Source organism: Pristis pectinata, chromosome 27 (assembly GCF_009764475.1).
Source record: "Pristis pectinata isolate sPriPec2 chromosome 27, sPriPec2.1.pri, whole genome shotgun sequence".
Taxonomy (NCBI): domain Eukaryota; kingdom Metazoa; phylum Chordata; class Chondrichthyes; order Rhinopristiformes; family Pristidae; genus Pristis; species Pristis pectinata.
The window spans coordinates 14633795-14648660 of NC_067431.1; the positions used below are offsets into that span (position 1 = coordinate 14633795).

Consider the following 14866-nt stretch of genomic DNA (forward strand, 5'->3'; position numbering starts at 1 on the left):
CCTACCATCAGAACTGTCAGAAATTAAATTGTAGACTTCTATAACTTAAAGATTTAACTTTACCCAATCTGATGGAAAGTCATAAGTGTGAAAGGTTACTTTGTTCTTTCTGTCCAGAAGCTTCCTGACTTGAAGTCAATTCCAGTATCTGTATTACTTTAAAAAAATCCATACTTGCAAGAATTAAGGATGAAGGTAAAATATATGTGGGAGAATAACCAAAATTGTTTGCTCATTTTTCACTGCAGCCACACCTGGAGCTAGAGACGCAGTGGTGAAAACACTTCATCCTTACAGCCTCAAATTGCACAGCTAGTATTTTATTACTGGCCTCAAGTTAATTCTTTTTAGCACCTAAACAAATTTTTTGAACCATTTCAGACATTTGAATTGATGTAATTACTTGCCAAGTAATTGACACTAAATTGGAATTGGGAGGTACAGTGCTTTCACTGGAGTCTCTTGGTTCACAGATGGCTACAGTAAAAATAAGGGACACATTTTTGTGATTTTTTTCCTCCCAGATGTATGTTTTGCAACCCACCACCAAATCCCTTTAAAAAAAAACTGGCTCCTAAAAAAATTCCTGCACCTGGTCAGGATTTATGAAATCTGACAGTTTTGTTTCTACAAAAGGTTACTTCCATAATTAGTTAGTTTCTGATGAAAAGTCACTTAGCTGAAACAGCAACTCCAGTTGTTTTCCAACCTGTTGAACATGTATAAATTGCAAGCACATTCCTTCCGATTTTTCTTTTTGTATACTGTGACTTCAATGCATGGCTAAGACAACATACACAACATTTGCTGTAACAGGCAGGAGTTTAATTTTGAATAAAAATGTTTATATTCAACTGCTTTATTAAATTACATGGCATATCAAAGTAGAGGCTGAGTGAAACAGTCAATGTAAAAGGCCCCAGTAATCAGAACCTCAATCCTTATCTATGGTCCAAACGTGATTTAAAAATAAAGCAGTTTGAGATCAGCCAAATCACTAACAAGTCACTGAGCATGCACTATTAGTTGCAATTTCAAGCTTAAAGCACTCTCTCTACCAGAAAGAGACGAGTTAATGTCAGATGTAATGTTCAAAGTTAAAGTAATGCTCTAAATTACTGCTACTGCAGATTTGTACTTCCAAAAGGGTTCCAATTAAAACAAAACAAAAAGGGAGTCAACATGCAAAGGTTTCATTGCAATTGCTCAAAAAAAATAACCAAAACATGGAAGAAATTTTAGACATTGCTTTTAACTGTCACTAACAATATTGCATATTTAAGTGCCCCAACTCAGAGCAAGAATTGTGCAAATGGACATTTCAGATTGTTGGGAGAACTTTGAGCATCTTAGTCAGTGCCTTGGTTCTGGCTCCCTCGCTTGCTATGGTCACCATTTTCTAGGTGAGTTTTTCTTTTCTTCTCTTCTGCCTTGCCTTCTTTAAATATATGCATCCTATAAAATTTCAGCTCTTTGATGCTCTCATGGATGTCATCCAATGCTCTAGAAAGATTAAATCAGAATTAGTTCATGCATATTTTAGGTGGTAGTTTTCTTGAAGGCAAAGTGCTATGCTTCAAGTTATAATCCCAAAAGATTCAGGATCATTGCACAAGATTGTTGCTTTCAACTTGGGCTTTTTAAAAACTAAAAGAAAGCCTACATTCAAGGTTGGTATTGTTCCCCCCCCCCCCCCCCAACACACACACACTTTCTTTCCCTCCGACCATTTAAAATGCATGCTTATAATTTCTGCACCCAGTCCAACACAGTCCTTCCATTACATTAATTTTGATTTCAGCTCTTCAACACTTAATGCACCCAGTACAATTGTGTCATCTTTGTGACTCTCCTGCCTTTATGCAAAATAAGGCACTGTAGAATATCACAAGCAAAAATGTAGATGAAGATTATCTAAATTTACCATATTTTAAAATGAAAATAATTGGAATAGTGGGATGAGTTTTCACAACTCTGACCTGCATACAGTTTCAGAGGGAGGGAAAAAATAAAGGCTTATCTTCTAATCTCCAAATAGTCCAAATGTTTTGTGTTTTGTTTGTTAAATGTTGCCTTTTTAACCAGTTCAAACAAGTTTGCTCCATTAGGTTATTCCGAGATAGCAAAGCAGGCATTACTCACCTATGTGAGGCTTTCTTCTTTGGTGCATCTTCATATTCATCTGGGTACCAGCGTCTAAAAAAGTGAACTCAATTTTACCTCATCAGAAGCATAACTCCAATTTGATGGAACAGCAAAAAAAAAGTACCGTTTCTAAAATGAAAAAGCTACTACTGAATAAAAGTTAGAATTGTAAAACGCAAAGTATCTACTCCCAAAGCAATATTTTTTGCTGAATTTTAATGATGTCAAAAAGATACTAATAATGGGCAATACAGAAAGTCCTTGACCAATACTACACTTTTTATTTAGATGGAAAAATTACACAATTTTGTACTTTAAGGAAACAAGGAAATTAGACTAGTTAATTTAATATTAAAGATCATTGACCATTTAGAGCAGCTCAGGTTCATTGAAAAGCCAACATGGATTTGTAGAGGACAGGCTGTGTTAAACCAACTTAAAGGAAATGAAATTTTGAGGGAGTAACTAAAGTACCAGATAAAGGATTGTTCAATACTAGTTAGCCTAGACTTCCAGGTTCTGATCCTGTTCCAGCTAAAAGATTTTTTAGTTGAAATTAATATTAATAGCATAAAAGGAAAAATATTGTCCTGGTTAAAGATATAAAAAAAAGTACAGATGAAATGAAAGGAAGGTGACTATTAATGTTCCAACAACAGGAGCTTGGGCCTTAATCTCCACTAAAGTTAGTAATGGGTTACAACAATTGGCATCCATTCCAATTTACCAATGGCACAAAACTCCATTGGTGCAAGAACTCCAGGATGGGAACCTCAATATCAAGAGCTAGACTGTCGGGAATACGTTGTAGAAGAGTGGAACTTACTACAAAAATTTCAAGTTTTAAAATTTTTTTCCAAATCAGATGGAGATTGTTGGATATGGAAGCAAGGCAGGTAGATGGAATTAAGGTGCATATTAGCTTTGGCCTAACGAACAGAGGAAATAGCCTTAAGGGACTAAAAAGGTCTGCTCCTATAAGAAACATACATTTGTCATGCATCTTGACAAGTCTGTGCATTAACAAAGGCTACATAATTCATAGATAGCACAATACAGGCCCTTCAGCCCACAATGTTGTGCTGACCTTTAAACCTCACCTAGGACTATCTAACCTCTACCTCCCCCATATCCCTCTATTTTAAATTCCTCCATATGCTTATCTAGCAATCTCTTGAATTTGACCAATGTACCCGCCTCCACCACCACCCCAGGTGGTGTATTCCATGCCCCAACCATTCTCTGGGTAAAAACCTTCCTCTAATATCTCCCTTGAACTTCCTACCCATTAAAGCCAAGCCCTCTTGTATTACAAGTGCTCAGTTGGTAGCTATCTATTCAAGTGCAACCTGAGCAGTCGTAATAGCTTGTGCATTGCGTTTGAGGAACATGTTTGTGCAGTCATGATTCAATGATAGCGTCTGGTACTGCAACAGAATGTTGTGTGCTTGAAGCTGGATGCAACCCAACATTGAAGTTATTATTTTGTATAATAACACTGGGCTTCATATGATCAAACCAAAGTTTTGAATGAACTTTTACCTGCACAATTCCTTGATGGTGCTGACGTCAATTATTCTGTAATGCAAGTGCCTCATGAACTGTGGCATATACTTGTCAAGAAACTTCTTATCAGCATGGACAGAGTTTCCTGGAAGTTAAGACATTAAATTTTCTTCTGCATTACATTTCATCCCTTTGAATTTTCTGCCCTCTTGAAAGACATTAACTCATACATTACCACATGTCAGCATAACATGGCAATTCTTCTGAAAGCCTGATGCATCATTTTAAAAAGCAGCCTGACCAACTAAAATCTCAAACTGAGCAAAGGATAGTCAGCATTTAAAGCACAAGATCTTCCACACACATTCAATCATTTTAGAATTATTGATGTCTCAACCATTTTGAAAAGGGCTATACCTTGCTGCAAAAAAGTTATTTCACGATACATTCCTTTTACTACCCAAGTGATTCTTCCCTTATGGCTTCAGGGGGTCACACTTACACCAACTGCAAAGTTACTTTAAATGAATAAAGCATTAGGCACTGGCAGAATGAGAAAATTCATGCAAGCCTGAGAATACTTTCATTAATAAACATACCTGCGAGAGGACAAAGGCCTGGAGGGGTATGCTGTCGTACAAAGGACAGGAATTCATATTCTGCTTGCTGCAGGGTGATTTTGCTATCCCGCACTGCCTGTGTGAGACCCGACTGCAAAGTTTAAAAAGTATAGACTTACTGTTTCAAAGCCAAAAGTACAAATTCTTGGCAGAGTTCATATTTATTCACACTGTTACAGTCAAACCTACAACCAAGGCAACTTCATGCTTCTGCAGCAATTTTCAAACACATCAGTCAAATTAAGGCATTTTGTAGAATTGATGTTGTCAAAATTAACATTCAACTTCTGTTTCTATTATCTACATCACATAGTCCAGCCAAAGGCCAGGATTTTCCTGTAATAATAATGACAAATATGTCAGTGCTGCCAGTTATTACAAAGCAAGTCTGACAGCTGTTGCCATCTGTTCTTCATCTTAGGCAGTTCCTCAGGATAGAGAACTTGCTTGTGGAAGGCGGCCATGAGTGATTTCATTTAGCATGGGATAGCCATTGCACATCAGCCAACACATGGTCTAGACAGCAAGGACTTGGTCCAAGGAAGTCCAGGACAATTTGAGACCAGGCTCAGATGCAGTCACCAAGTACACACAGATGTATTGATGATCCACTCACAATGAGCACTGACAATCTCTCACAAACCTTCTTTCAGCCCCTTAGTCTCCTTATCATAGATCCCTTTCTCCTTGTGGCCTCCTCCAATCTTCCCAATTCCTTGGATCCCTTCAATCACCTTTCTGGTTAGTCCATTCACTCTCAATCTGCGCCCACATCTACAGATGCTTGCTCTAAGTGAGGGTTCCCACCAATCAATGTGGTTCTTATCACTCTCCAATTGCTAATCGACTTCCCTACACATCTCTCCCTCTTCTCCTACCCTCAAACCAACATTCTCCTGACAGAGGTCTGGGGATTCTAAGCTAGGCTGCAAGCTTTAGATAGTACAGGTATCTGTACACACAAATGAAGGCCCAGTAGTGGGCTGGACCTCAAATAACAATGACACAGAGTACATGATAACCTCAATGTCAGCAAAACAAAGAGCTGGTCATAGCCTTCAGGAAGCAGGGCTAAGCACATACCCCTGTATGTATCAATGGTTATGTGGCAAAGATGTTTGAGAGTTTCAAGTTCCCAGGAGTGAACATCACCAATAGCTTGTCCTCGTCCAACCACGTAGAAGCCATTGCTAAGAAAGCACACTAGCACCTCTACTTCCTTTAAAGGCTAAGGAAATTCAGCATGTTCTCTCAGTAATTTTTATTTTATATAGATGCACCAGTATCCAGATGCATCACAGCTTGGTATGGCAACTGCTCGGTCCAAGACTGCAAGAAATTGCAGAGTTGTGGACACAGGCCAGTCCATCATGAAGACCAGTCTCCACTCCATGGATTCTGTCTACACTTCTCAATACCAGTTGTGGCCATCACAAACATTGGCTCCAGGATGTCCAACTGCAGTCCAACAATAGACCAATGACCATAGTGATGTGAACTTGGAAGATCTAACCACTGCCTCCACTCAGAAGCAGATGTGTTGAGAAGTGAGAATGTTTTGTAACAGAACTGACAGTTACTGAATCTGAACACATTTTATCATGACTGCATAAGTCTCATTCCCCTCCCCCACTCCAAAAAAATTTACAGGTTAAAGTCTACACTCCCCCATGGTTTATTTTTTGTTTATGTATAAGATTCTTCCAAGTTATATTTTCCTGCTTTAGACCATTCAGTGAGGATTCTTCAATCTGATTCTGAATGTGGAACATTTAGATGGGCAGTTTGTTAGGCAAACAAAGGAAATTGTATTGAATCACAAAATGTTAGCTTGCAGGTCAAACAAATAGTAAGAAAGCAACCTGTATATTGGCCTTTATTGTGAAGGGGTTGAAGTTAAATTTAGATAAGTTTTATTACAGTTGTACAGAGCATTTATGAGGCCACATCTGGAATACTGTATATAGTTTTGGTCCCCTTGCCTGAAAGGGATATAGTAGCATTGGAGGTAGTCCAAAAGAGATTCATCAGGCTAATTCCTGGGATGAGAGGGCTGTCCCAGAGGGGCTAGATCGTTTGGTCAGTATTCCTGAGAGTTTAGGAAAGCGAGGGGTGACCTTCCTTAAACATACAAGATCCTAAGGGGGGCTTTGATAAAAGGTACATGTTGAGGTGCTTTCAATAATGGGCGAGTCAAAAACAAGGGGACATAACTACAAAATAAGGAGCCAGTTATTTAAAACTGAGGTGCCCAGAATTCTGTCTTTCTCCCCCCCCAAAAAAAAATCAAGGCTAGATCATTAGATATAAAGGTGGAGATAATATTTGAAAGATTGAAGAAGAATTGAGGGTTATGTGGAACTGGTACAAAAGAACTGAGGCCAGCATAGGTCAGTCATGATCATACTGAATGGCAGAGCAGGCTTGAGTGGCCTACTCTTGTTTGTATTTTGTGTATTGGAAAAGTGATATGAAGTTTCAATACTTGGACTTCTATTGCAAGGTCAAATGCATCAATTTCCATTGCCCCAAAAAGCATTCAGGCTACAATGTATACAACAAACCATGCCATTTATCACAAACACACTATAGATTGAAACTAAATTTGGTATTACCATCTTGCAGAACAAAGTTGAAGTCAAGAGGTCACTTGGGCAAATAAAGATGTACAAAATAGTTTCAAAAAGTGGAAAGACATTTAGTTCCTAATACTACAGAGGACATTACAGAAAATCCTTCACAGAGAGATATCAACAGTTTCAACTAAGGTACAAAGATGATTTTGAAGCATTTCTGTTAAGAAAGGATTACACACAATCATTTTTGAAGTTCAATGACTAATCATTTATAGGACATGATAAGCCAAAGCAGTAGGATACATTATAGCAACCCAAGTTTGATATTTGTTCCTTTGATAAGAACTGGGCAGAATGATTTGGCAGGATCAAAAATGCAGACAAGCCTTAACTTTTAGCCATGCAGAACTGCCAATGTAAACACATTAGTAGGCAATACCATACCTTTCCATGGTGTTCTGCACACCATTCTGACATGCCATCCAGGAGCTCATTTGGTTGGTTAACAATCAAGTGTGGACCCTGATAAAGAAATACAAGAAATCCATACTTAGAAAGACAAGTTTCAATAATGTTTAACTATGCGTGCATCCTGTCAAAATTACAGTTACCTTACCTCAGCTAATATATTCAAATCTGAATCAGTTATAATGCAAGCCATTTCTATGATTTTATCTTTTTCAATATCCAATCCAGTCATCTATTCAGGAAAAGAAAAGCAAAATGTCAGACCATAGTGCAAACTTAGATTAGATAGACAGTAAAGGCCTAATCCTACAACACATTGCTATTGACAGTGTCTTTGAAAGTATAAAGCTCCTTTGATAACCCAGAATAATTATTTGGTTTGCTCATTCATTTTCTTTAAAAAAACACATGCATTAGAGAAAAATGCAAGTGGTTCCATGGATTTGATCTATTTTCACAAACTCCACAACAAAAATTCTCACATTAGTGCTTTGGCTATTAACAGGATTTGCAGCATTAACTGCACCTGGATGAAGTTAGGCTTAAGATACACAAAGTGAAATGAGCTTATTCAATTATACAACACGCAGCATATAAATTGGATAGAGATAATTTCCAATGTTTACCTCTGTCATTAGTTTCCCTGCTGTGTACATCACTAACTTCTCCAACTGGGCCAGAAGCACTGAACTTTGCTTTAGCCCCCTCTTAATCTACTTTCATATCCCAATTGCTCAAATCATTTGCCCATGTCCATTTTCCATTGAGCACCTACTTAAAAATCAACAAACAAGCTCACCAGCAATAGAAATAGCTGAGAATTTGCATCATCTTTCTGGCACATTACATATGCAGGAACACAACAGCATCAAGCATAACAATCCTCCCCAACTTTAATTCCTGTTGAATTGAAGCCAAGGTCCCAACATATTTAAGACGTCTTAAAGTGATTAAATTAGGATTTGACTACTGGGGACAAGAGGAAACTACACAATTTCACACAATATACTCCTTCAACTGCAAGAAGGTGGATTTTCGCGAGATTAATCAAAAAATACGTCATCAACAGGAAAAATAAAAGGAAAGCTGAGCGTCAGAATTTGGCCCAGTTTAACCACAGGATGACTCCTGAAACAGTGCATTAATGAAGCAACCTCAGAAGCCCTTGAGATTTTATATTATATATAAAATATATATAAATGTATTATGTATATATAATATATATTTTTGCAAATTAGGCAACAAGTAGACGACGAAACTTTTCTTTTGTTGTCCAGGCTCCCTGAATGATGCACCACTAAAGAATTTTCCGTGCAGCAAGGCAAGTTACCTCCAAGTCCACCCAGACCATCCTCCCTGCCATACTCTCCGCTGCCATGGTGGTGAGACGCCGAGGCATCAGCGAAACCGCAGGACGAGAACCGAACCCGGGCCGCAGAGAAGCCGAGAGCGGGCGGCCAGCAGAAGGCACGAAACTGCCAAGCAAGCAACCGGCGGAACGACAGCGCCCGCAAGCCCGGAGCACAGCCACGGCGCCCAGGCGCACAGCTTTAAGGCCGGCCCTGTGACCACGCAGCATCAGCATGGCCGGGGCCCCGGGAGCCGCCAATCGCCCCCCGCGGCGCCTAGCAACAGGCCCCGCCCCACTGTCGCAAAAACGCGTCGTCAAGGCGGGTGGCCGCCCGGCCGCTGGCCTGGCGAGGCGGGCCCACTGTGGAGTTCCCGTCACGGTGCGAGTTAAAAACCACGGGCTGCTTGTCGTTGTCTCGTTATTTGAAGATGATGCACGTTGGTTAATGTTGATGTCCGTGCATATTGTGGATTAAATTAGGCTGGTGGGCTTTCTCCCATCTGTTGCACGGTGGGACGGATGCTGCTGCCGTCTCATTCCTTCACGTTAGCGGTGATGGCTGTGGATTGTCCGTCATCAAGTACAGGTTAAACAAATGCACGCACAGGCGTCTTCGCTCTGTGGACTTCTTCTCAAGTCTTTACGTGATGGTGGGGAGGGCGACGGGAGCAGGCAATGTGATGGCTGGAAGCTCCTAGTCGAGAACCAGCACCAAGGTGGTGATAAGCCACTTGAGAGCCCATAAATAGATCAACGGAACGAAGACCATCATCCTGGACCTTGAGGGATAGCCACGACGAAGATGTCTCTGTGTGTGTCTGCAGAATAAGTTACAGGCCCGTCCGTTCCAACTCAACCGCGTGCGGGACTTGATGCGCCTCCTCTGTCAGCCCGGCACCGGCTGACCAAGGTGGGCGGCCGCCTCCATCCGTTTGGTCCCCTGCCGGGGGCTCAGCCGTGCCTGAATCCGCAGCATCACTCTGGGGAATCGGCTGTCAGAGCCAAGGAGAACCGAAATGACTTAGTGCAGATTCTCGATCAGCAGATTTGGAGGTAAGTTTTTTTTGCTTTACCTTATTTTTTTTCCAGATTAATTTATTGTCATATGCAGCAGGGTGCAATGGAACTCCTTGCTCACTTGAAACCCACAGAGTAAACAGAATACTTGGTAATAATGCATATAGCATCGAGTGCAAAACAACGGAATGGTGCAGTCTGAAGTAGTGCAAAAAGAAATGCTAAAGTGACAATAACGGAATAACCAAGAGGTAGAATTAAGAGTCCAAGAACGTGGCAGCACCACCAGGAAGGGGGTGTGAAAGATTAATTATTCCTTTTCAGTATTAATGTTTCAGTTATGTTTGTTTTGTTTGTTTAAATCAAAATATTTTAAAACTGAAAATTCACAACAGTTTTGAGAGAGAAATCTCCACTTCAAGCTTTGCCCAGTGTCAGTTAGTCAGGGAGTTCCTGGGGCAGGACTTCTGTACGACATTGCCCAGTACCTCATCGCCAAGCAGACCTTGTCCCTCGACTCAAGGATGTGGCGATATAGTGAAATTACTGTGAAGCATCGGTCCAGATAAGTGTGGATGACCTGGGGCTTATAGTGGTGATTCTGGGTGATGAAGAAAAATGTTTGGCTTTTTCTCATATTTTCTTGTGCAGTTCAGCCCATAGAGTCTGTGGAGACTTGAGAGAGATTGCAGATGCTGGAATCTGGAGCAAAAAACAATCAGGTGGAGGAACTCAACTGGTCTCGTCTATGTTGACTTTCAGAGCAATCCTGTCAATCCCATTCCCACCACACTTATTCCCTGCAACCCATTCTGTCTCATGCCCTTAATCCCGCTTTCTTGCACTTTCAATTTTCTCTCAAGTTTTGCAGATATTGGGTATGCTTGGCTCTGATTGAGACAACTTTTGTTGCCTACTGATGCCTTCTTCAACATGTGAACTTTGATATTGCAGACTACTTGAGCAGGGATGAGATGTGGGCTAGTCACTCTTGGTATTTAAGTTGTTGGAGTTCAAGAGTAGTAGTTGTGGCTCATTTTCTTCTCACTGACTAATTCACTGATGGCATGTGCATCATCCCATTGCTAATATACCTTAGTTAAATTTTTATGCTGAGAGACAAATCCAAGGCCTGTCTTGTCTGCATGATTCACCTCAGCATTGGTATTATTTGATGAGTCACATACAGAGCAAATAACAGAAGCTTATTGCATAAAAGGACCCCTGGTTTTAATCAGGCTACTGAATCCAGGTATATTGTTTGGGTGGATTAATACTGTTGGATTGACAAGATGACTGAAATTGGTTAGTATACCACTTCTGATATGACATCATTCCTCTCTCCAGCAAGACCCATTTAATGGGTAGCTATTGTGCTGCTGTAGTTTAGAAGGTAAATATCTAGTCAATACAAAGGGGCAACAGGACATGAGACCGGGATTATGCATAGCTCTAGTATTGTATTTTAGTCTTCTTGATCTAAGGATCACTATACCATTTTCTGTTCTGATTTATTTGTATAAATCAATAATATTTTTAATATTTTATATTCTATGTGTTATCTTTGTGGTATCAGCAAACTTGGATATGTGGGTAAGTTTTTAAAATCATTTTGCTTTATCTTAATGTTGTCCTGCCACACAAAGTCGATAATAGGTATGGTGAATATTTGAGAGTACAACGCAGGTTACTTTGAGGTGCAACCAGTAAAATGCCGTCAATTGGAGTACTTGCGCATTATTCCTACTTTAGGTCTTCTGCTCAGTCAATATCCCAGACATCATTAATATAGCCTCAATTCCATGAACTTCAGCTTTCGCTAATTGTACCTTTAAGAAGAGCTCTAATGACTGGAAGCCCATGTAAATAGATGTTTCTCTATCTACTATTTACAGACCTCCTTAAAAAAGATTTTTGGTTTGGTAGACGTGACTTGTCTTTTATACATCAATACTGGTTGCCTGATCAGCTGAAAATTTTCAGTGTTTTCTATTATTACTTTCCAGGATATGGGCATCATTGGCAAAACCAGTAGTTGTTGCCTATCCCTCATTGCTCTTGTGAAGGTGGTGATGAGATGCTGCCTTGAATTGCTGCAGTCCTTCTAGTGAAGATACTCCCACAGTGCCATTGGGTAGGGAATTCCAGGACTTGGAACCAGTGACTATGAAGGTGTGCAATTTGGAAAGGAACCCGCAGGTTCTGATGTCCTTGTCCTTGGTTGTAGAGATCATGAATTTGGGATGTGCTGGTGGAGTAGATTAGGCTAGTAACTGCATTGTATTTTGTAGATGGTGAATGAATGTTTAGGGTGGTGGCTGAAATGCCAACCAAGTGGGTTGCCTTGTGATAGATAGTGCCAAGGTCTTGAGGGTTATTAGTGCTGCACTCATCCAGGCAAGTGGAAAGTATTCGATCATACTTCTGACTTGTGCCTTGTATATGGTGGAAAGACTTTGGGTTGTCATTTGTCTTAGGACACTAAGCTTCCGATCTGCTTATGTAATTAGAGCATCTGTGTGGCTGATCCAGTTGAGTTTCTGGTTGGGGGGGATCTTCAGGATATTGATGGTGGAGGACTTGTTCATGGTAATTTGATTGAATGTCAAGGTTAGGTGGTTAGACTCTCTCTAGTCATTGCTTGGTACTTCTGTGGCACAAATATTACCTTTGCCTGAATGTTGTCTAGGTCATACTGCATATGGATGTGGACTGTTTCTTTTGTGAAGAAGATGTGAATGGAATTGAATATTGTGCATTCTTCAGTGAACATCCTCACTCATGACCTTTCAGTGGAAGTTGAGTCATTGATAAAGCAGCTGAAGATATTGGATCTAGGAACTGCCCTAAAGAACTCCTATAGTTCTGGCACTGGATGATTGACAACCATCTTCCTTTGTGTGATGTTTGATTTCAACCACTGGAGCATTTTCCCTTTGAATCCTATTGACTTCTATTTAACCAGGGTTCCTTGATGCCACATTTGGGTCAGATGCTGTCATGATGTCAAAGGGACTAAGCTCACCTATGGAATTCAGCTCTTTGGTCCACGTTTGAACCAAGACTCTGATGTAGTTTGGAGCCTAGTAGTTCTGGTGAAACCTGCTGGCCAGTCCCTAGTTTGAGTTATTGGTGAGTAAGTGCCAGTTGATATCACTGTCTATGACACCTTCCATCATGTTGCTGATTGATGGGAGTAGACTGAGCTGATGATAATTAGCTGCATTGGATTTGTCTTGCTTTTTCTGAATGGGACATACCTGGGCAGTTTTTCACATTGTCAGGTGGATGCCAATGTTGTAACTGTACTAGAACACCTTGGCTAGAGGCACAGCTAGCTTTGGAGTGCAAAGTTCAGTATCAGAGCTGGGACGTTGTCTAGTTCCACAGCTTTTGTGTTTGAACGCTTTCAGTGGTTTCTTGATACATCATGAAGTAAATGGAAGCAAGCTTCTATGATGGCAGGAATCTCAGGAAGAAGTCAAGATGGATCATCTGTTCTACACTTCTGGCTGAAATTGTTAGTGAGTGCTTCAGCCTTGTTTCTAGTTCTGCTGTTGTTGAGGATGAAGATATTTTTGGAGCCTGCTCCTGTTAGTTGATTAATTGTGCACTGCCGTTCGTGACTGGATGTGGTAGGACAACAAAGCTTCAATCTGATTCACTGGCAGGGAGGCCACTTAGATTTGCTTAAGCATGCTGTTTAGCATGTATGTGGTCTTATGCTGCAACTTCAGTGTGCTGCCACCTCATCATTTGTAGGCATGCTCTGCTGTTTCTTCTGGTGTGCACTTCTGCACTCCTCACTGAATCATGGTTAATCTCCTGGCTTGATAGTTATGGTAGACTGAGGGATATGCCAGCTATGAGGTTACAGATAGTCATGGTGTAGTTTTCTGTTGCTGCTGATGGTCCTTATGGATGCCCAGTCTTGAGTTGTGGTGGAGTCAATGTTGAGGACTCCAAGGACTTCTTCCTCTGGCTTGTATGTCACTGGGCATGTTCCTCTGGTTTGTGTAGATTGTGATGGAGGAGTCTGGAATGTTGCCTGTAAAATGTATTTCTGTCAGTATGACTATGTTAGGCTATTGCTTGACTTGTCTGTGGAACAGCTATCCCAATTTAGATACAATTTCCCAGATGTTGGTGAGGAGGAATTTGCAAGGTCAGCTAGCTGGGAGCAACTTTGCTGTGTTCCAATTCAATGCCCAGATCGATTCAGATGGTCTGTCTGATTTTATACCTTCTTGGTTTGAATGTAGCAGTCGTGGACATTTAAGAGTCAAATAGATAAAAGGGTGGGTCAGGCATCACATAAAGACCAGATGAGGTAAGGATGTAAAGTTTCCTCCTGTTTGGAGTATTAATGAACCAGCTGTTTTTTATAATGACCAAAGTTTTTTGTGGTGGTCATTACTCTGACTAGTTGTCTGACCCCTCCCTCTTTATACTGACCATCTTCCCTCTACACTCTTAGTCCTGATGAGGGGTCCCAACCTGAAACGTTGACCATCCCTTTGCCCCCATAGATCCTGCTTAACCCACTGATTTCCTCCAGCAGTTTTTTTTTGCTGCTCCAGATTCCACCACCTGCAGTGTCTTGTGTTTCTAACAAACAACAAATTCTGTGGTACACAGACCTCCAATTGCAGAAACAACTCTCAACCATCATCCACTGCCTTTTATCACCAAGTGCTGGTAGTTATTTTTTAAATGTATAATTATATTTAATAGAATAGTTTTCAATAAATACAAATACATAATTCTGTAAATATTGGATATCTAGAACAAGAACAGAAAATGTTGGATCAGTTTCTCTGGGGAGAGAGGCATGGTTCATGAAAAGGCTGTTCACCTGAAATGTTAACTGTTCTTCTTTCTCCATCTACAGATACAGCCTAATCTGCATTTTATGGTTCCAATATTTTTTGTTCTTCGTTTAGGTTTAAAAAAAGTTAGTAAGTGTATACCTGTGAATATATTATAAAGAAATCAAGGATTTACCAGTATTTAGATGCTGATATGGAGTACAATACTTGCATCTAAATACTGGTAAATACACTGTCAAAATGTTGTGGTGCAGGTATACAAGTTGTACTCTCTTCGTGTAACCAGCATAGGTTGTTGTCTGAGATCGAGGCTGGCGGGGCGGAAGTTTGCGCGGGTGACGAAACCAGCGGGGC

General features: G+C 40.5%; 1 protein-coding gene across 1 annotated transcript; it reads right to left on the reverse strand.

Annotated features, from left to right (window-relative positions):
* Positions 1-803: 803 nt before the first annotated feature.
* smfn (small fragment nuclease) lies at positions 804-9707 on the reverse strand. Its single transcript, XM_052040004.1, has 7 exons — positions 8646-9707; positions 7464-7547; positions 7292-7369; positions 4251-4362; positions 3688-3796; positions 2143-2196; positions 804-1503 (listed from the first exon to the last, which is right to left on the reverse strand). The coding sequence occupies exons 1-7, from the start codon at positions 8898-8900 to the stop codon at positions 1350-1352; spliced, it is 846 nt and encodes a 281-aa protein (XP_051895964.1). The 5' UTR covers positions 8901-9707; the 3' UTR covers positions 804-1349.
* Positions 9708-14866: the final 5159 nt, after the last annotated feature.